Source organism: Pelobates fuscus, chromosome 4, assembly GCF_036172605.1.
Source record: "Pelobates fuscus isolate aPelFus1 chromosome 4, aPelFus1.pri, whole genome shotgun sequence".
Lineage (NCBI taxonomy): Eukaryota > Metazoa > Chordata > Amphibia > Anura > Pelobatidae > Pelobates > Pelobates fuscus.
In genome coordinates, this window is record NC_086320.1 from 357,617,338 (window position 1) to 357,639,208 (window position 21,871).

General features: G+C 38.0%; 1 protein-coding gene across 8 annotated transcripts in view; it reads right to left on the reverse strand.

Moving 5' to 3' along the window:
* The window catches only part of PARD3 (par-3 family cell polarity regulator), a 470,841-nt gene that overhangs the window by 162,029 nt on the left and 286,941 nt on the right, over positions 1–21,871 (reverse strand). For all 8 annotated transcript variants that reach the window (XM_063452628.1, XM_063452633.1, XM_063452636.1 and 5 more), the window contains 2 exons: positions 15,806–16,033; positions 5,718–5,937 (listed from right to left, as the gene is read on the reverse strand). In XM_063452628.1, the coding sequence (XP_063308698.1) occupies positions 5,718–5,937; positions 15,806–16,033 (448 nt within the window). The remainder of the gene's footprint in view (positions 1–5,717; positions 5,938–15,805; positions 16,034–21,871) is intronic.

The following is a 21,871-nucleotide window of genomic DNA, read 5'->3' on the forward strand; positions in this document are numbered from 1 at the left end:
TGAAACGAATTATGAGGAGGGGTTAATTCCACAATGTCAAGTCAACAGGAGAAAGGGCAGGCTTTGGGTTCCCGAGTCAGCCTGATTTGAAGAGAAACAAAAATACATAATCCCACAGACTCAAAGCATTATAACCACTATCCTGTATGTTAATAAGTCACTTGAGAGTACCGCTTTTAAACTACGGAATCTGATGGCGCTATATAAATGGCAATAATAATGAAATCACCTAAATGCAATATTTGCTATTTATGGATTTTGTCTAACTTTTTGTTTTACATTGGGGCAGAAGAAAAGTAAACCTTCCCAGTTGATGCAGTACTACAACCCCCATGATGCTTTGTCAATCTTAACACTGGCAAAAAAAAAAATCATGGCGGTTGTAGTTCTACAACAGCTGGCTGTTGATGATTTCTTCCTAACATTATGTAAACATTAGGTTACTGCAGCAATCGTTTCAAAGCAAATGGAGAAGGATATCACACATCGATGGGCTCTCACAGAATCCCAGTAGCCTGGAATTAGCCTTGACTAACAAGTGGTTAAATCAATGAGCCTGCAGCCACGATTCATCTTGACAGAACAGTCTCTGACCCTCCTTTAGCAAAGCAGGTGCACTGTACTATAGCTAACCCCAATTTAACAGGGCACTGTTTGACAGCACAACTACTTGCTGCCCTATGAGTAAACGATAGATAGTCTGACACCTGTCATAACGCTAACAATGAAAAGACACATTTGGATGGCAGAAAAAAAAAAAATTATTGAATAGATCTTCAACTAAAGTATAGATGCTGCAAAATGATTTATGGAGGATAAAACCTGATCAATCAGAATTTACCCATTTAAATATACATAAAGTACAATTGGATAAAGACCAGCACAAATCAGATCTTACATCATGTTTATTGCAGATCCCGCTCCTCATGCACTCAGAACAATGTAATAATGAGCAAATCAAATGAATGCGTTTCCAACTAAAAGTCATTTTAATGTCCTTACAAAGGCTGCGTATATTAAAATGTCTATTACAATTGAGCTCGCTTTATCGGCACCACAATTTACGAAATGAATAAATGTTGTTTTATGGCACTGCCAATTCACATACATTTCTCAGGATTGCGATTTAGTTGTAACTAAGCAAGGGCGCTGCGGCTTTTACAAAGAACAAACTGCATTTTACAGTCCGATATAATTAAAGACTGAATATATAACAAACCTGTGTCTTATCTCATGTCGCTTTAACCCCTGTATCACTACTCAACACATTGAATTCTATGTGTCGTCTTGCTCAGAAATGCTTCAGACTTGAGAAAGGGAGGTTCTCCCGAAAGCTTGTCATTAAAAAATCTGTTAGGCCAATAAAAAAGGTATTACAAGAAACAAATGTTATCTGTTTTACACACACACATATATATATATATATATATATATATATAAGCAAAAAATAGAAAATCAAAATGCACTCACAGGTCTTCGTGTTGTAAAAAAAACTAGTGCTTTATTAATCCATGTGTAATGTACAAAAATCAATCGACGTTTCGACCCTGCCGAGTCTTTTTCAAGATCATATAATGTAACCAAACCCCCATTATTTTTTACCTAGGTGAGGTGTTTTTACATAGTACTATTAGGGATTTGAAATCACTATTTAGTTAATAAGCGAGTGCACTGGTTTGTGTATTTTTTTTATTTTGGTTCCAGTAGCACCCTATAATATATGCATGTTTAGGTGAGTGCAGCCCTCCTGACTTTGTTTATAATTGTGGGGGTCTAGGCCAACCCCTGGGTTTTGCACCCCTCCCTGCCACAGGTGTCTCATTCCAGGATCCTATTTAGCCTTGACTTGCAGAGAGTCCCAGTAAGGAAGCCTTTCCCAAGTAAGTGGATTAATCTCATAAGAGCAAGCATTAGGCTGCTAGAGTAGGACCTGCCAAGAATGGGGTACTTTGATGCAGTTGGCAGGCTTATGCAATGTATGATCATATAATGTAACCAAACCCCCATTATTTTTTTACCTAGGTGAGATGTTTTTACATAGTACTATTTAGGATTTTAAATCACTATTTAGTTAATAAGCGAGTGCACTGGTTTGTGTATTTTTTTATATACATATGAACCATTGTAGATGTATTTTGGCACACCATAAACCAAAGAAAAATAATGTGTATCAGTATAACAGAGAAGCAGCAATTTCTGAACATTTACTTTCTACCATTAAAGAAATTGTGGTGGTTGTTAGGAGATAATTGGTCCTGGCAGCCTCAGGGGTGGACTGAGGGGAATAAAGTTAAAATGGCACGGTCCCCCGAACATTTCTTTCCATGGCGAGTTTGAAACTATAATGCAAGTGGGTTATTATTTCCATCTAACCAAGCTATAGTAAGTTTGAATATCTGTCAGTGCTTGGCTGTGGAGCAGCCTTGATGAATAAGTCGAAAGAAAAATAATTAAATAAAACAAGGCTTCGGAAAAGATGCGATGTCCGCAGCCAGATCGGTAAATGAAACAATACAAATAAAGAAAATTAAATAAAAACATTCAGTGTCAGGAAAAAAAAGCACAATACTATTATATACTATTTGGTGGATTTTGTGGACATGTATATCGATGAGAAGGGAGATATAAGAATAATCAATTTACTATTCAGCGACCAATCTCTGATATCGGGGTCTGATATCTGCAGAGCAGCAACCAATGTTTCCCTGTACAGAAAACAGGAAATGTTTTGCACGCTGACGCTTCATGCCCAATATGCCCAAAATGAGCTAGAATTTTTCTATTTATTTTTTTTAAATGCTGCTAAACAGATTTTAAAATGGATCAATTCAAGATATAGATGGTTTGTAACACACTGTAATATCATAGTTATGTCATCTACAGCAGGGCTTGCTGAGCATCATGGGATATATAGTACTGAAACATCTGATTTTCCAAAGTTGTCCATCACTAAACTTTAACCCACAGCATTCTTTACAGGGTACACCATGTCATATTTATATTATATGCATGAGATTGTGATCAGCTATGTCATTGTGATGACAAAGACTTTGCGGTGTGCCAAATAATACAGTATCTTGGACACAATGGCCCTAAAGTGTTGTGAAAATCTATAATATTTCCCATTGCATTTGCTAATCATGGTTGCAAGGCTCATTACTATTTTGTGCTGGCTACAAGATATAGATTACAGGGTGCGTACAGTAAGCCAGACACGGGCCAAACATTTCAAGAAGTATGAATAATGCAGCATTTTCTACAGTAATGGCTTCTAATTTAATCCTCCACTTACAAGGGTGTCAATCAGATCTCACATGATGTACAGTACAAGCAAACTACCTAGTGATCAAACACTGAGAAAACACAGAAAATAACATTTGTATGGAGAAGAGGAGGTGTGTGAGCCTATGATCTGTGTTCCCCATGATATGCAGTGAATCTTTGGAAGATACCAATCTTTCCCAATACACAAGTATACCGCAATACCTGTTACTCTATGAGTAGTGTTACCCCTATTTTATATTTCATAATGAAGATTTCAATAATAACATGCTCCTCCCCTATCCTTTACTTTCTCTGCGAGGTGCTAACTTTGCCCAGTTCTGGGTGGCATACTAGAAGAGCGTTGAATGCCTGTACAATATGGAGTCAGGTAGACATATCGAGAAAGCAGGAAGTGAAAGAGTGCTCCACACAGAACCAGAAACTGTCCTCGCTTCATCCGCAATAGAAAAAGGTCCGGGCAAATCCTGGTGCTTCATTTAAAGGGTAACGGCTAATCCTTTATCAATGATGCAGGCCTCATAGAAACCACAGCAGTAATGTTCTTAAATTTATTGAGGAATGGTCAGGGTTACCCACAGTTCCGCAATAGCTTTAATCATGTTTCAAAAGCCATTCTGGATTTTTAGGATAGGTGTAAATATAAATTATTGAAAATATTTAGGAGCCAATAATACGTGTTGCAGCTATGATATTGTGGCAGTTGGATTTCTGGTGTTGGTCGATACATTTGCAGATGTATATTTGAGGACAAGCCAAACCAGAACGTGTTATTCTTTTGGGAAATTAAATTCCTTTTATTCCTAGTTTTATTCCATTTTACTTCTTTACATGCAATGTGTTAAGAGGATTTAAGATGGGTATTTAGATTCTGCTATAGCAAAATTCACCAAACACCCAGCTCTACTGCATTCATTTAAGATATTTTTTTTCTCCCTTTAACAAAGCATGCTTGCTCCCCCAAAAGGTCATCGTTTCATTAAAATAATTCTGGTAATTTACGCCCACAAAAATGCACACTACCGCAGCCCTGAAAATGTTGTTACAAATGAACGCAATAAAATGTATCAGTCCATTTACAAACAATAGAAAAAGCTAGAAGTCACGGCAATTTCAATTATCTAAAACATTCGGTGGATGCATCAGGGGGTATGAAATGGTGATTCTAGAACTGCACTTTATGTCTTAGTTACATTTAAATAATGCATTGTTATTCACATGGGGGGGTGTACTAGCAAGGCTTTTGTCTGAGAAACATCCTGTGAAGTACACACGTGTTTATTTTTGGCTGTCTATTAGCACTTTCACTGTTAGGGTCCTCCAGCTGACAGTGGTTTGGTCAAAACTGGCAGAGAGGTACTCTATATTAACTATTAATTTTAACCCAAAACATGCCAGCATTGCTTAACACCAAATTCAGTGATCTCATCTCAGTGTCTAAACACATTTGTGTTTTCACTTGATTCTGCGCCGTGCTGGGAAAGGATGGTATGATGTCATCAGGTCACATTAAAATTCAGAATGACCTTATGGATGAACTGTGGGGGCTTTAAAATATTACAAATAATCCCAACAGAAATCAAAAATGTAATTACTTTACTAAAACAAGCTTTTCGACTCCTGGGACGTGATGGGGGTAAATATGCACTATTAGATGTGACATATTAATAAATCATAATAATATTAAGACAAAATGGTACTGAAGTGGTGTGGAGTTTTTCTCACTCCGTTTAGTTTTGTACATTTATGATTTTTTATTATAATTATCTTTGTTCCAGCAACGCGCTATTTCACAGCCCCATCTCTCATGGGATAACACATCTTATTAATTACTAGCTAATTACTCAAAGCCACAGCCGAGGAGTCAGCGAGATGGGCTGGGAAAAGGATGGAGAACGTGCAGGAACTCAAACCTCATCCGTTCTCGAGGGACTCCATTCATATCAGACTAAGCCAGCCACTTGCTAGCAAAAGGAGATGGTAACAGTAAAACAGATATACAGTGAAGACTCCAAAACCCCATTCTAGAAGTACAAAGGCATTATTCTTAACATGCATGTAAAGCAACAGGGGAAATGTGTGTGGCTGTTTACACCAGTCACTGGCACAGCTAGTGTAATCAGTGCTGAACAGACAATGAATTACTGACCGTACAATGTCACATTTGGTTCCTGAAGCAAGACAAGATAAATTTGTCCTTCTAAGGTGGGTACAGTCACAGGTACCGAACATGACTTGACTGCTTCCGACTTATATTCAGGATTGCCCCAATGTTATTCTCTACCCCCCTTCCCCCCATTAACATGGCCTTTAAACAAGCTCTTCACATGCAGAGGTGGGTAAATTATTAGTTTTGGTTAACGAAGTGTTAAAAGTAAAAAAAAAAAGAATACATGCTGTCTGCAAGTTCTCTCGCAAAGCAATTCGTCTCTTACCTGAACATGTCTCCAAGGCCTTTAAGCACTCCCCCTTTCTTTGCTTTATTTTTATCCTTGTCTCTGTCTTTTTTCTTCTCCTTTCCACTCTTGTCCTTTTTGCGGTCCCCTTTTTCCTGTCCAGAGCCATTGACTTGCCTATCCAATGAGTGTGGCTGGTCACTTGCCGTAGAGACAGACTCCCGGCCTGATCGCGAACTCTCCTCTGTATCTTCTTCCACTAGGGGGACAGGAGGCAAAGCAGATAACGTACAATTCATCAAAACCACAACCAAAGATACTCCAGCTTCTATGTCAGGCTCTTATTTTAACAAATCAGGTTTCGGACACACTACTCAAGTTTACTAGGACCCCTAGGATGGTGGAAGTAGGGTGACCCAACACAACTTCACATGCAGGTTTTCCTCTTCCCAAATATGTGCAACTCTTACACCGTGTATCGAGAGAGTTTTGTCTCTCTTAACCATACCTACCCCATTCCGTGGAACTGTTTGCTGGGTCCAAAACGGATTTATTAGTACCTGTGAAAGCATGATGCAGTCAGACCTAGATAAATTATCCATTAATCTATAACTAAGGACGTTAACATGTTCAGAACTATGTTTATACATACATGTTCTGTCATTAACTAACCAAATATGGCGGTAAGGACAATTCTTGAATTCATAGTGCTAGTATTACAAAAGGGTTTTTGTTGAAAATAAAAACATATCCCTCCGGATCATGAAATAATAAATGTAGTAGACATTGGCATGTTCAATGGGTGTATGGGGGAAAAAAAAGCTAATATATATATATATATATATATATATATATATATACACACACACACACACACACACACACACGTAATGAACGTGAGTTTTTCAAATAGGAGTGATTAACCAATTAAATTGGAGAAAGTTCACATCACAATAATTTCAAGATATATATATATATATGTTTCTATTGGTATATGACAATCAGTGCTGATAGAATTGTTAAAGTATCAGTGTGGTCATAAAGAGTGGGTTGCGATTGTTGGGTTTCTCACTCCTGCTGCTGCACAAAGACGCCCTATTGCTGACATCAGTGAACACATCTGAATCGAAGAACAGCGGGTAAAAGGGAGGCTGAAGAACCTCCCCTAGCTGACAGGTACTGTACACCCAACAAGGCAATCTGACAATGTTTATGGACAGTTTAGATATTTATAACATACCCTTCAAGGTTTTTCTTTATTGAAAATGGGGGAGGGGGTTCCTATTGTCCTCCCCCTGGTCCTCACCCATGAGCAGTGGGTGGGGGGTTGGGGTAGTGACCTATTGTCTCCTCTCCCATCCCCCCAGGTGATTAGCGGGTCCCTAAGTGCCTATGTCACCCCCCCCCAAATAATTTCATTCCTACCTAACCCCCTCACCCCAACACAATAAAACGACATACCTGTAAATAAAACAAACTTACCATTTGAGGTCTTCTTTTCTCTAAAAACCTTTTTCAAGGCCAAATACAAATCCATAATACCCGTCAAACTTTGAAAATAAAATAAAAAACCTAAATGCAAAAAGAAAATACGACCCCCCCCAAAAAAAACCCAGACGTTAAAAAAAATAATCCATCTTCACTTATGGAGGGCACCGCGCAGACTGAGCTCTGCAGGGCGGGAAAAGGCTTATAAAGTCTTCCCAAGTCCTTCAATTAGGCCAAGAGCGCTCTGATTGGTTGATTTAAGCCAACCAAACAGATTGCTCTGACAGGTAAATGAAGAGACTGACAAGTAAGTCTAAACATTTGTCACAGCGCTGATTGCTCTGTGTCATTTTACACAGCGTGAGAAAGTTCTTCGGAATTTTCCCATGCTGTGTAATTTGACTCATAACTCTGTTTTCTTTTTTGAAAATTTTTCTCATTCTGTTAGGACGAAATTCGGTAGGTGACAGGAGTTTCGGGAATACTGACAGGAAGAATAGCGTGATCACGGAGGAAAGGTAAGAATTGTGGGAAAAATGTTCTGACCACAGGAAATGAAGCACACTTTGCTCCTCCGCTGGTAAGAAATAGTCAGGTGTCGGAAACCTCCATAAAACAAAATAGTTCATACTTTGTCTTATGTTTTAAAGAAAACTAGAGCAGACAGGGAGAAATGAAGAACAGATCCTGACAGAGGGAGAGAAGAGGAATCGATTGGGGAAAATTCGGCATGACAGTGCCGCTTTAAGTTATGACCTCCGGTATATAAAAAGAGCATTATTTTGATTCAACCTTGCATTTTATATTTTCTACATGAATTTTCACTTAAATGAAACAGGACATTATGTGACATTTATGGTTTTTTTTCCTATTTAAGATGAATAGACTGTTCTTTCCTTAACCCCTTAAGGACACATGACATGTGTGACAAGTCATGATTCCCTTTTATTCCAGAAGTTTGGTCCTTAAGGGGTTAAAGAACTCATTTAAGGATAATTCTATTTTGAACTGAATTTAAGAAAGTTTTCCAGTAAATGTTACTATATGAACCTTCAGGAGAGTGATAACTAAACATGATATCACAGTTCTTCCTGGACTTCTGAAGAATGGAGTCAACATACATCCAAAGTGCCCATAATAATTGGTCATCATGTAAATACTGAAAGTGAAATGTAATGATGCTTTTCAGTGACATGGTGACAACAGTTTGGGCCTTTTTAAGCAATAATGAATTGGCTACATTTCTCATTGCAATACTTTTTTTTTATTTTATTTTTTATACAGACCAAGCCACACTTTTTTACATGTGATTTACACAGCCTTCCTAAACACTTCCTGCAAAGGAACCTAGATACTTTAGCTTCTTTCATTGCACAGTCTGTTTAATCCAGAGTTTATCTCCTGCCTTCTAGAGCCTGTGAGGGATTAAAACTTAATTTATAGAGCAGGAGATAGAAACTTCAAAAGAAAGTTAAAATGACATAATAGGCACCCAGACCACTTCTAGCTCAGTCTAGATGTAGTGCCCCTTTCCTTAAACCCTGCAATGTAAAACATTGTAGTTATAGAGAAAGGTGCAATGTTTACTCAGTGTTAAGACTGCATCTAGTAACGGTCTACCAGACAGCCACTAGGGGCGTCTCCTGTAGTTTCACTGAGTTTAATGAGGACATCCAGAGTGTTAAAAAACACCATAGGAAAGCAACGAGTCAATGATGATCTATACACCAAACCTGCTTCATTAAACTCAATGTTTTGATGTTTAGAGGATACCACAGATCCCCCTGACTCGCGAAACGCACACATCAGGGGCTCTGTGGTATCCTCGGGTAGGTGCAATACTGATATTGAATACTTAGATTGGACAGACCTGCAGTCTTAATTAATGTTTACCTAACCGTGAGGATCCACGTTTTTAGTAAATGCTAGCACCATTTTAAACTACATGGAAAGGGTATTATTGGGATTAGCTAGCCTGACATGCTACAAATAGGTGCCCTCGAAGGCACAGATAGAGGTTCCAAGGCAAGGAGAGAACAGAAGCACTAGCATAGTTATAGTAAATGTTTACTGACAAGACCAGTGCGGCTAACTCCCCTGTGACAAAGTTATTTATTATTATAATTTATAAAGCGCCAACAAGTTCCGTAGCGCTGTACAATGGGTGGGCTAACAGGTTAACTTTCAGGAGAGTGATAACTAAACGTGATATCACAGTTATACCTAGACAAGTTGGAAGCACAGGAACAGAGGGGAAGGAGGGCCTTGCTCAATGAGCTTACATGGTAGAGGGAGTGGGGTATAGTGACACACAAGGTAAGGGTAGGGACTCACTGTATTGTTTGTGCTGTATATGCAGTACTGTATTCTGTAGCAATTTAAGCTTTGAGGCAATAAAAAGGGGGGGGGATATTATTTTTTGGGAATATTATGGGAATATTTTGTCATCCCATTTTTTTTTCTATATTATCTATCAGTGTAATACTACACTTTTGTCTATATACTCTAATTTTACCAGGTTTGGAGTTCTGATTTGAGATAACCTACCCCTCTTTTCTCATTTTTTCATTGTTCACTTATTAGAATGCTTTTTGGTTATTGGCTGTTAAGAGGGGGTATATACATCACGGGTCATAATGTCATTATTATTTTTAAAGCGCCAGCAAATTGCTAGATAATTTTGAGCATATTGAACTTTCACTCTAATTAAAAGTTAAGTTTTAATTCATATTCCCTCAAATAAACCCCATTATTACACTCCTATTTGTCATTCTCTTGTGTGTTGAATTTTCATGGGAAATGTATTTCAGAAACAACTGGTGTTTTAAAGTTATCCATCAATGCCTAACATTTTGTTTGTATAAGATCAATATCTCTGACTACGATACAGCTTTATCAGAAAAAAAGGGGATCGTAGTTTGGAAATGTTAAATCTCTGCTACCAGCTGCCGTACCCCCATTGTTTCATGGCTGTTTGTATTGCATTGTCTGCCAGCTGGACATTAGAAAAAAAATAAATAAAAAAAAAAAACTGAGCAAAGCCCAATTTAAAAGTTTTAGAATTTATAGCAGAATCACGACTATCTCTTCTGCTAATCTTCTAAGGAAGGGAGAAAAAAAAAAAAAAAAAAGCTTGCTCAGTTCTTTTATGGCCAGAAGTCCAAAACCGAGCAATCTGCTACTCTAATTTGATTACGCTTGTGCTTCTCAAACTTTCCTATCCAAAAAGCCAATCTAGGAGTGAATTGAACTCAAACAAATGCAGGAATTAGGTATTTAAAGAGTCCCCTTTTACGTGCGGCAAATAGCTACGAAATAGTGGACATCATTGTTTGAACGTTTAATTATGGCGATGACATTTATTTTAAGAGAACTTTTTATACTACTGAAGATCTACCAAATTACATGAAACATTGATGGAAGGAGAATTCCAATCCTAGTTGAAGATATTATATAGTAGTAAACCAGGTATAAAGTGAGCTTCAAGTTTAAAGTCCCGGACACCACCAGATAAGATCTCAGACATGCAAAGGTCCATATGTCCATTAGGTCAATGCAGAGCCCTAAATACCTGGCAGTGAAGGTGTTAAGTAAAAATGCATTTTAAATCTCAGTGTCACATAACGTGTCAGCATATTTTCCTATTGTTTTAGTAGGTCCTACCCAACAGACGTTAGTGATATCCTTTAGACCAGTCCAATTAGGATCACTTTACGCAAACCTATGTTCGTACCCAGGGAATGGCTGGCGTGGGCTGACATCAAGCCTGTTTTCTGCATGAAATCTATGGCTAGACACAATTTAATCTAATTTGTTGCCATTCATGAAGAAACTTCTCATTGTGCAATGACCTCAGCAGAGGTAATTTAATAATTTAAACAGACATTTTAAGGGTGGAGATGGGGGGGTAAAGCACAATGGTGTATAGTAACTATGTCGAGCACACAAAGAAAAATGCTAAAGGGGGAATAATTGCAATTCATTATTTCAGCATGATTAGCTGGTATGCCAACCCTTCAAAGTACGTTTCAAGGAAAAATGCAGGAAAGCGACATTTCCTCGAAAACTAGTGTGCAGACACTTCTTCCTACAGACCCTGTAATTACTGCGAGTGAGAGGAAACAGAGACAATGTTTACCAGTCCCAAAAACTAAAAATACAGAGTCAGCATTACATAATAGGCACAGTCTAGTCAGGCAGCACGGACTGTGCCCTGCAAAACTGCGAGACCAGCTCTAAGGAGCTAAATAAAATAAAAATTAATTCTTTACAACCATACGAACATGGATTGTATAGATCCTTGGTTTGTATAGTTTTCAAACTAAAGTAAAATAAAGGAACACTATAGTGTCAGGAATACAAACATGTATTCCTGACACTATAGTGTTAAACTATTTAGGTCTTCGGTCCTCCACCGATCGCATGGAAGATGTGAATTTCCTTACCTTTCCCACGCTGCGTCAGTCTAAACCTGCTTCCATGATGGAGATCATTGATTTGGATGATCTCAGCCAATCCAAAGCATTGGGAGGCTATTATGCATGCGCATACACTGCGCTGCATCAATCAGCATCTCCTCAGAGAGATGCATTGACGTAATGCATCTCTATGGGGAATGTTCAGCGCCTCCACGCAGAGCATGACGATGTTGAATGCCAGTGCTGCACACTGTCCAGCACTAGACTAGGAAGCACCTCTAGTGGCCATGTGAGTGACTGCCACTAAAGGTGTTACTAGTCAGTAATGTAAAAACTGTATTCTCTGAAAAGAGTCACAGAGTCTATTCTCATACGGATATAATATAATGTACCTCACAGAGTCTATTCTCATACTGACATAATATAATGTACCTCACAGAGTCTATTCTCATACTGACATAATATAATGTACCTCACAGAGTCTATTCTCATACTGATATAATATAATGCTCCTCACAGAGTCTATTCCCATACTGATATAATATAATGTACCTCACAGAGTCTATTCTCATACTGACATAATATAATGTACCTCACAGAGTCTATTCTCATACTGATATAATATAATGTACCTCACAGAGTCTATTCCCATACTGATATAATATAATGTACCTCACAGAGTCTATTCTCATACTAATATAATATAATGTACCTCACAGAGTCTATTCTCATACTGATATAATATAATGTACCTCACAGAGTCTATTCTCATACTAATATAATGTACCTCACAGAGTCTATTCTCATACTGATATAATATAATGTACCTCACAGAGTCTATTCCCATACTGATATAATATAATGTACCTCACAGTCTATTCTCATACTGATATAATATAATGTACCTCACAGTCTATTCTCATACTGATATAATATAATGTACCTCACATAGTCTATTCTCATACTGATATAATATAATGTACCTCACAGAGTCTATTCTCATACTGATATAATATAATGTACCTCACAGAGTCTATTCTCATACTAATATAATATAATGTACCTCACAGAGTCTATTCTCATACTGATATAATATAATGTACCTCAGAGTGTCTATTCCCATACTGATATAATATAATGTACCTCACAGAGTCTATTCCCATACTGATATAATATAATGTACCTCACAGAGTCTATTCCCATACTGATATAATATAATGTACCTCACAGAGTCTATTCCCATACTGATATAATATAATGTACCTCACAGAGTCTATTCTCATACTGATATAATATAATGTACCTCACATAGTCTATTCTCATACTGATATAATATAATGTACCTCACAGAGTCTATTCCCATACTGATATAATATAATGTACCTCACAGAGTCTATTCCCATACTGATATAATATAATGTACCTCACAGAGTCTATTCTCATACTGATATAATATAATGTACCTCACATAGTCTATTCCCATACTGATATAATATAATGTACCTCACAGAGTCTATTCCCATTCTGATATAATATAATGTACCTCACAGAGTCTATTCCCATACTGATATAATATAATGTACCTCACAGAGTCTATTCCCATACTGATATAATATAATGTACCTCACAGAGTCTATTCCCATACTGATATAATATAATGTACCTCACAGAGTCTATTCTCATACTGATATAATATAATGTACCTCACAGAGTCTATTCCCATACTGATATAATATAATGTACCTCACAGAGTCTATTCTCATACTGATATAATATAATGTACCTCACAGAGTCTATTCTCATACTGATATAATATAATGCTCCTCACAGAGTCTATTCTCATACTGATATAATATAATGTACCTCACAGAGTCTATTCTCATACTGATATAATATAATGCTCCTCACAGAGTCTATTCTCATACTGATATAATAATGCTGCTTCAGAGTCTATGTTCATACTAATATTTTACACTTTACACCCATAAAGGTTTATTTATACACTGTTATAAAACACATTAATGCTTTCCTCATGCTAATATTAAACACCTTGCAGATTCTATTCTAATATGGATTGAAGATATAACACCTTGCAAACTCAATTCTTGTACACATATAACATTTGCCTTAGAGTCTTATCAAGCCCGATTCTCTCTGCAGAACTCACTAATATAAAGTACGGTATCTGAAAGCAATGTACAATCTAATTGTACTGCATTTATAAAATCAACATTTGCTTCCTTTTTTATAGTGATAACAAAAATACTACTGACAGTATAATGAGTAGGTCTACTCTGATCTGTAATGCACTTTACAGTCTATTTATACAGATGGAATATAATGATTCAGTTTGTTTATGCTGGGCTGAGGTAATACACTTTTTAGCCTGTACAATCCACGGTATACAACAACTACACGTTTAATACTTCCATAATGCCATGTGTGTTTTGTTGTGAATGGTAATTACAGCACGCCACTTTCACGTTCAGAACTACGCTAATAACATTTTAAACATGCAGTGCCGAATTAGACGATAATAAAGGTTTAATACAAATAGCTCTTTATACTATTACACCTGTCCCCTAAAATCTGCATATCCAGGCCTTTTCGCACCACCTTTTATTTCTACTATCTTTGCTAAGTAAGCCATATCTCTCCACGTGATGTGATGAACATATAAGGGCAATGGGCACTGCATATGGAGAAAGAAGAGGAGATAAAAGCGGCCAAAGCTGGCATTAGCAATGTCATTCATAAACCATAGTTGGGATGGCTGCATTACATGGAGAATGCCTTTACAGGAATCTTTATTCAAAAAGCCCAACATGTGGGCTACTCCTCTAAACTGTAAAAACATTGCAACATACACAGCTTTGTCACATTGTTACACCATAGGAAAGGAATTGGAAGCTTACACTAAAGGAGCATCCATCTGAATGAAAACATTTATGCATTTAAATTATGCATTTTTTTTCATTGTGGCTATTTATAAAAACAGCTTGCAAAAGCTGCAGATATCTTGTCAGTAGCGTTTGTAAGCCCTTCCCTTCTAACCCCGCCCAGATTTTGTGGCCGTCCAATCACAGACTTCCCAATACAGCTCAATGAGAAGTCTTTGCCTTTCATGGCTCTTTAACATCAAAGAAAGGCATGTTACGTGTTCCTGTGCTCTCCAAGTTGCGTGTGTGGACAGACACCTTGCTCCTCCTCTCTGCAGCTCAGCTGTGAATGGAACTGAGTGAACAAACTAATTACAGCTGTGGTATGGCTGCTATCAGTTTATAAAGAGGTTCCACCCATCTTATGTGATGAATAAAACTGCATCTGCAAGATAAGCTACATCTACCATTGAGCGATGGCAGAAATGTATGGAATAAAAGAAAAAAATGTCATTATGTAGTCTATCATATAATGATAATGTAGGGATCACTCTAATAATAAGCACCTTACATTTATTTGAGTGGTTCCTGCCTTTCAACTTGCTAAATTTACTTTTGCCCGTTATTACAATTATTTATATAGCGCCAACATATTCTACAGCGCAGCCCTCATCTACAGATCTCAAGAAAAGTCAGAGAAATCAGGTTTCCATAATTCTCCCAGTATTCCCAGCTTGACATGCATGCTTGATAATGCCTGTCTGTGCTCATTTGCATTGTGATTTGGGAATTCTGGGAGAATTGTGGTTACAAATTCTTGAAGTGCTGTGTCAAAGGCAGAATTGTGTCAATGCCTGCTTAGATATGTAGATGAGCACAACAATAAATTGTGTATTCGTATTAACCTGTGGGGAGTTTATCATGTTTTCACATGACAAGCGTTTTTTAATACTCAGATGTGTGTATATATTTTATTTGACTTGCCTCTATAAAATTGCAAGAAAAAACAACAAAACAATTGTTAAAGTACACGGCTGTCTCAGGACAGAGAAAAGGAGTTCTGGTCAAAATACGAAATGTTACTCATTGTTTTTAAATAATTCTAGAACACATAAATATGAATATGTGCAACCACAAAATAATTCATTGATATTAAATACGGTTAGTCCCCAGGATGATTTGGGTGCTGGTTTCATCTTCACAAAAGGAGTATTAACAAAAGTAATGATTCCAGGCACTACCGCGTCTAGAAATGATATCAAAATGATTCTAATGTCATTTTAAGTGTCTGTCCCTCCTTCAGACAATGTTCCCGTGCAGCAATAAGCAATACATTACTTACAGGTCTCCATGCCATCTTCCTCGTCATCAGCAGGTGGTTTATCATAGGACTTGTCAATGGCGGCTCTGAAGCTCTCATTGCAGCCGCGTCCCCGAATTATCCGCGGGCGTGGGCGATGGAAAGGAATGTCACCATTCAAAGTCACCTCGGCGACTGCTGTCTGCAGACTTTCTAATGAGGAGGATTTCTTCAGGCCTAATGAAGGGCCTACGTCTCTGTTTGGGGAACCTTGGAGGTCAAAAGGAAAAGTTAATTGGGATTAGTGTGGTGTGCTGCATGCTCGATTATTTATGTCCTCAGTCAAATTCTGCAGGGATATACTTCCATTAACTACTGAATTCTACACAACATTTACATAGTCTTCTTAACAAACCAGTTTAGGAATGTAAAACCTTTATGGCTGGTGGCATTTTAGATGTTTTAAGATTCTATTTCCCATGATGCTCAGCCAACACGTAGCTTAGAACACCAGAGGTAGTACAGCATCATGGGAAATGGAATTGCAGAATATCTGAAGAGCCAAAGTTAACTATCACTACCCTAAGACATTAACACATTCAAGGCCAGTGGAGAGGAAGCTGATCAGGCACACAAATCGTTAAGATCTAAATGCTCTTTTCTTTTAAGGTTAAGATGTGGCCATCACAAGTAATATTGCAGTGGTCAGCAAATGTGTTCCCTAGAAGAACACAAATTAATGTTTATTTTGTTGTTACCAAACCGAGTAAAATCATTATACACATTAAAGATAAGGCAGGTTGTTAATTGCACATAGAATGTCTTCAGACATGTGGCTTCCTTATTCACCATCAAAGAATACTACAAACCATAGTATTGATCGTTTCCATAGAAATGCACCTAAGCAATTACGACAGGAAATGTGCAGATGATTTACACCTATCAACAGTGAGCTGACAAGAAAAACTTATGGATAAATTAGCCAAGTAAGAAAAAAAATAATCTCTAAATTCCAGATACACATTCACTTAACTACTTATGGTAAACCTTACTGATCATTTGATCACAATATGCTATTGTTGTGTAGTATGTTTATACACCATTTAGTTTGAGTTTTCACTTGGAGAATCAGGGCAACTGAAGGAGCAGAGGATGAATGCCACATTACACAAAGAACGCTGGTACATAAAGAAGTTGAGGCATAAAATGTTACTTGTAACTAAAGAAAGAATGCAAACAATTGTTCGGTTATCCGGATACACAATGCGTGGCTTAAAAAAAAGTGTGTGTGTGTCTCACATCAAACACCTCATTCATTTGCATATGTTTCCACTCTATGCGGACAAAAACATTTTTTTTCTATTTTTATTTTTTAGTCTATATGTTTTACCATGTTTTGTAACACCATACATGACAAACCAAGCCCTACTGACATAATGGGGTACTTTCCCCGCCCTACTGACATAATGGGGTACTTTCCCCACCCTACTTCCAAGATGAGGTTTGACAAACCCCCAGACAAAAAGACCCTGGAGGTGTACCAAAAAGCAACATTAAGCATAGACTACACCAGGCTACCTATGCAGCCACGACAATGGCATAGGGATTAAATCTGATGCAAACCGTACACACAACCTAAATAGAAGGGGCCCAAACTATTTCTCCTCGCTAAATCAGCAGTCTATATTATCGCCGATGGGCTTAACGTAACTTGAGGATAACACACGGCAGACCTCCATAGATCAGGCGCCAACTATAACCACTCGACACATACCAAGCCAAACAAAAATAAAAGCCCCTTCTTTCAAGCAAAGTCCACTCACGACACAATACACTGTAACGCGTATGAAACGCATGTTTCTCTTTTACCCTACTCACTCATGTTTGTGAGTAGGGTAAAAAAAAAAAAAAAAAGAATTTAACAAAAAAAAAAAAAAACAATGAAATCCATCTTCTAAAATTATAAATTAGACTCTAAAATATTTACTACTTCTCCCAGGACAGAAACTGCACCATTTGGCAGCAAAATAAAAAATAAAAATGGCTCCTGAATTGCAAGGCTTGCAATTTATAAAATAATGTGTTTAGGCAGCACAGGGGTTTGTGGGACACGTTTTGCTTCACAGAAGTTAACGTGTGCATGCTAGTTGGCGGAGTCACTTCCTGGTCATGGCTGACATCACTGGATATGCTGTAAAAGCTTGGTGATTTGCAGCAAACGCAAGTATATTTTTTAATTTCACACACTATGTTTAGGCATTAACAATGAGGGTTAACCTCCAGCCTGGAGTAAGGGCCAATTATTGGTCTATGCTGTCTGGAATTTAAAGATATAATTCCACAGTAGAATGTTCTTCTACACATTTCTTCACATTAGCGCTGTACAGAGCTGTCCGATAAACGGCACGAGTCATGTCGGAAGGAGATCTTTAGAGATTACATTGCATTGTTGCTATAGAATGTCATTAGTCTTTAAGAGGTTAATGGTTTGTTTGTTTTTGCAGAATATACTATTCTGTAACACAAAACAAGGCTAAGAGAAGAATTTATTGTAGTTTTGACTTAAATCGACAGCTGTTACATGCAAAGACTCATTCTAAGATCATCACTTTTATGAACCACATTTTATATTACTCATCTGAAGGCTTTGTTGAAGCAAAGCATGATTTCTAAACATTTGGAAGGCCGACTACTTTTAACTAGAAGTGATGGGCATCAACTTCTAAAACGCCCTCTTCCTTGCTCAGTAAACTACTCATTTAGCATTGGCCGGTGAAGTCTGATCTTTACAGACAGCACTTAAAATTCTAACGCCTTCTGGTGGATGTCATGCATGTTACACCAATCCATTCCTCAGATACAATATTACAGAACTGAAGAAGGAAATAAAATGGGTATTTTGCTAATCTACACAATGAGGGAATAAGGTTTTAAATCAACATTTTTGTTGGGATAGAATTTCCCATCATGCCTTAGCTGGGTGAGCATCATCTGATATGTAGAGAATTTAGAAAGCAATAACGGCAGTAACAAAACAAGACAGCAATGATCTGTTATACTACTAAAATGTATGGGAGACAAACGTGGACCGTGACTATGCAGATAATTGCACATGTCATTTCCTACTCAATAGGGAAACCAGGGCATGGGTAAATTGATCGTGAAGAGTGGATCTGCATCCAATTAATCGTGCTGGGCACATGTTTATTTAATACGCGTCTCTTCCAGATGAGGGAGTAGATTTATTTTTTGAGCAATTTTTGAGGCATTGTATTTACCCTATTATGTCCCTTTAAATAGGACTAAACATAAGGAATGTCGTTTGCAAACATGGATGCAAACAGTGTTTGTAAACAGTGTGGAACAATTGTGAATTTTTTTGTGAACCCCCCCCCCCCCCCCCCTCCCCCCGCCGCAAAAAAAAACCTTAAATGGTAAAATTTAATAAAGATCTTTAAACAGCCAGAACTAGCACTTTAAACAAATCCATTAATTTGTGGAAATGAAAACAGAAAGAGAATTTTGTAAGCTCTTGGGAAATCAGGGAAGACAAATAAATGAGATCATGAGTGGCCAATACAATTCAGCTTAATAAATATTTTACACGTTTAACTGTTGTATTTTCTTTCAGTTTACCCCAAGTACTGCTGCAAACAGTTTTACAGACAATTAAATTAGTGAGGAATATTTTATAGCAGCTCTGCCACCCCATCCCCCTTAAAAAAAATGCTCATTAAGTCTGTTTGGAATGTCAATGAAATTCCAAGTCAATCAAATGATATCATACCACTGCCTTGTGTATTTTTTCTATGCTTGACCAAAGGTGGGGCTCCTAGTGATGGCTGAGGGGGAAAGGCTATTTCTATGTTGGATCCTGCAAGACGTCGGTCTATGAAGTTGGCTCCTGACAGATAAAGAGGACCGCGCAAAAGAAGGGGGCAGCATTTGCAAGGGACAGGTTCAGGTAAGTAAGTGAAAACTACTTTTCCCCTGCACCCCAAGGCAATCAGAATGGAAGTGGAGCAGTCTAACAGTGCCACATTAAATTAAATGCCATTGCAAAGGGTTATTATGTTTTAAATACCCCCATGTATAGATATGTTTATAAATGGACTGGCAATCACAGGTACATCTAAATGGGAGCATATACTATCTGAGGTGCTCAGAGGAGCCCAAAGGTATACATGTTAGAGGATATAAACCATGGGTGTATAGTACAAAAAAAATGAGGTTTAGATCAAAGAAAACTTACAGAGCTACTTTAAAGGGACACTCTAGTCACCAGAACAACTACAGCTTATTGAATTTGTTCTGGTGAGAATAATCATTCCATTTCAGAGAAAAGGCAGTGTTTAAATTTTAACCTAGGGATACCTCCACTGGCCACTCGTCAGATGGCTCCTAGATGTGCTTCCTGGGTCAGTGCTGCACAGTGAGCAGCACTGCCATTCAGTTTCTCCACCCTCTGCATGGAGACACGGAACTTTCCTCAGAGATGCATTGATTCAATGCATCTCTATGAGTAGATGCTGATTGACCAGGGATGTGTTTGGCTTGTGCTGGCTCTGCCCTGGCCTGCCACATTGACACTTACAGCCAAATCCAATGCTTTCCTTTGGGAAAGCATTGTGATTGGCTCAGATCCCCACTTCAGGCAGATCAGAAGCAGAGCCAGCTGCAGCAGACTGGAATAAAGGTAAGGTTTTACTATATTTAGGAGTGTTTGGGGAGAAGGAGGGCCAAATAGTGTTTTTATCACTATAGAGTCAGGAATACATGTTTAAGAGTCAGAGTCATGTAAAGGTGCCCAGGCTAACAAGAAGAATGAAAAAACAACTCCCTTTGAGAATAATGGAATGTGTAAGAAGCAGCATAGCAGTAATCTGTGCAATTTATATGAAGAAACACACTAATATTAAATGGACCTGGTAAGCCCAAGGAAAGGAAGGGTAGCTTGCTGTTTGAGATCAATACTTGGAAACCGAAGGGATTGTGGATAAACAATAATTCTAGGTTAAAGTGCTAATGTACAGCAGTCACCATAGAAACCAACTAAATGATCCAGCCAACTGCTTCACTTTTACAGCTTTTCTCTAGAATAGCTCTTTATATGTAACATCAACAGCACAGAGATTGAATGGAGGGATCTGTATCAGATACTGTATCACTGCTCAGCTTTGTTATATAAAGAGGAAAAGGCTGTAAACCACACATTACGAGTGAGGATGAGCTTTATACATACTGGGATGTATTTAGCAAAGGGGGAGACAAACATGTCTATGAATGGCGCAAACTGGGTTGAAGAGCACAATTGGCAAAGCTGGAACAAAAGAACATGGAACAAGCACTGATCCATATGGTTTTAATTTTTCTTGTTTTATTTCAATAAATCGGAAACTAGCATAAATGAAAATAATCGAAACTGCAACTTTATTTTTTTAATACCAAGTGTAATGTGTGTCTTGTAAAGAGGAGTCATTTTTGTCAAATGACCAAGATATTTGCTGTGTGTGTGTGTGTCTGTCTCTCAGGGATTATGTGTGTGTGTCTGTCTGTCTGTCTCTCAGGGATTGTGTGTGTGTCTGTCTCTCAGGGATTATGTATGTGTGTGTGTGTCTGTCTCTCAGGGATTATGTGTGTGTGTCTGTCTCATGGATTATGTGTGTGTGTCTGTCTCTCATGGATTGTGTGTGTGTGTATGTCTCTCATGGATTGTGTGTGTGTGTCTGTCTCTCATGGATTTTGTGTGTGTGTCTGTCTCTCATGGATTGTGTGTGTGTGTCTGTCTCTCAGGGATTGTGTGTGTGTGTGTGTGTGTCTCAGGGATTATGTGTATGTGTCTCTCAGGGATTATGTGTGTGTGTATGTGTCTCGTGGATTGTGTGTGTGTGTGTGTGTCTCATGGATTATGTGTGTGTGTATGTGTGTCTCATGGATTATGTGTGTGTGTGTGTATGTGTGTCTCATGGATTGTGTGTGTGTGTGTGTGTCTCATGGATTCTGTGTGTGTGTGTGTCTCTCATGGATTCTGTGTGTGTGTGTGTCTCTCATGGATTCTGTGTGTGTGTGTGTCTCTCATGGAATGTGTGTGTGTGTCTCTCATGGAAT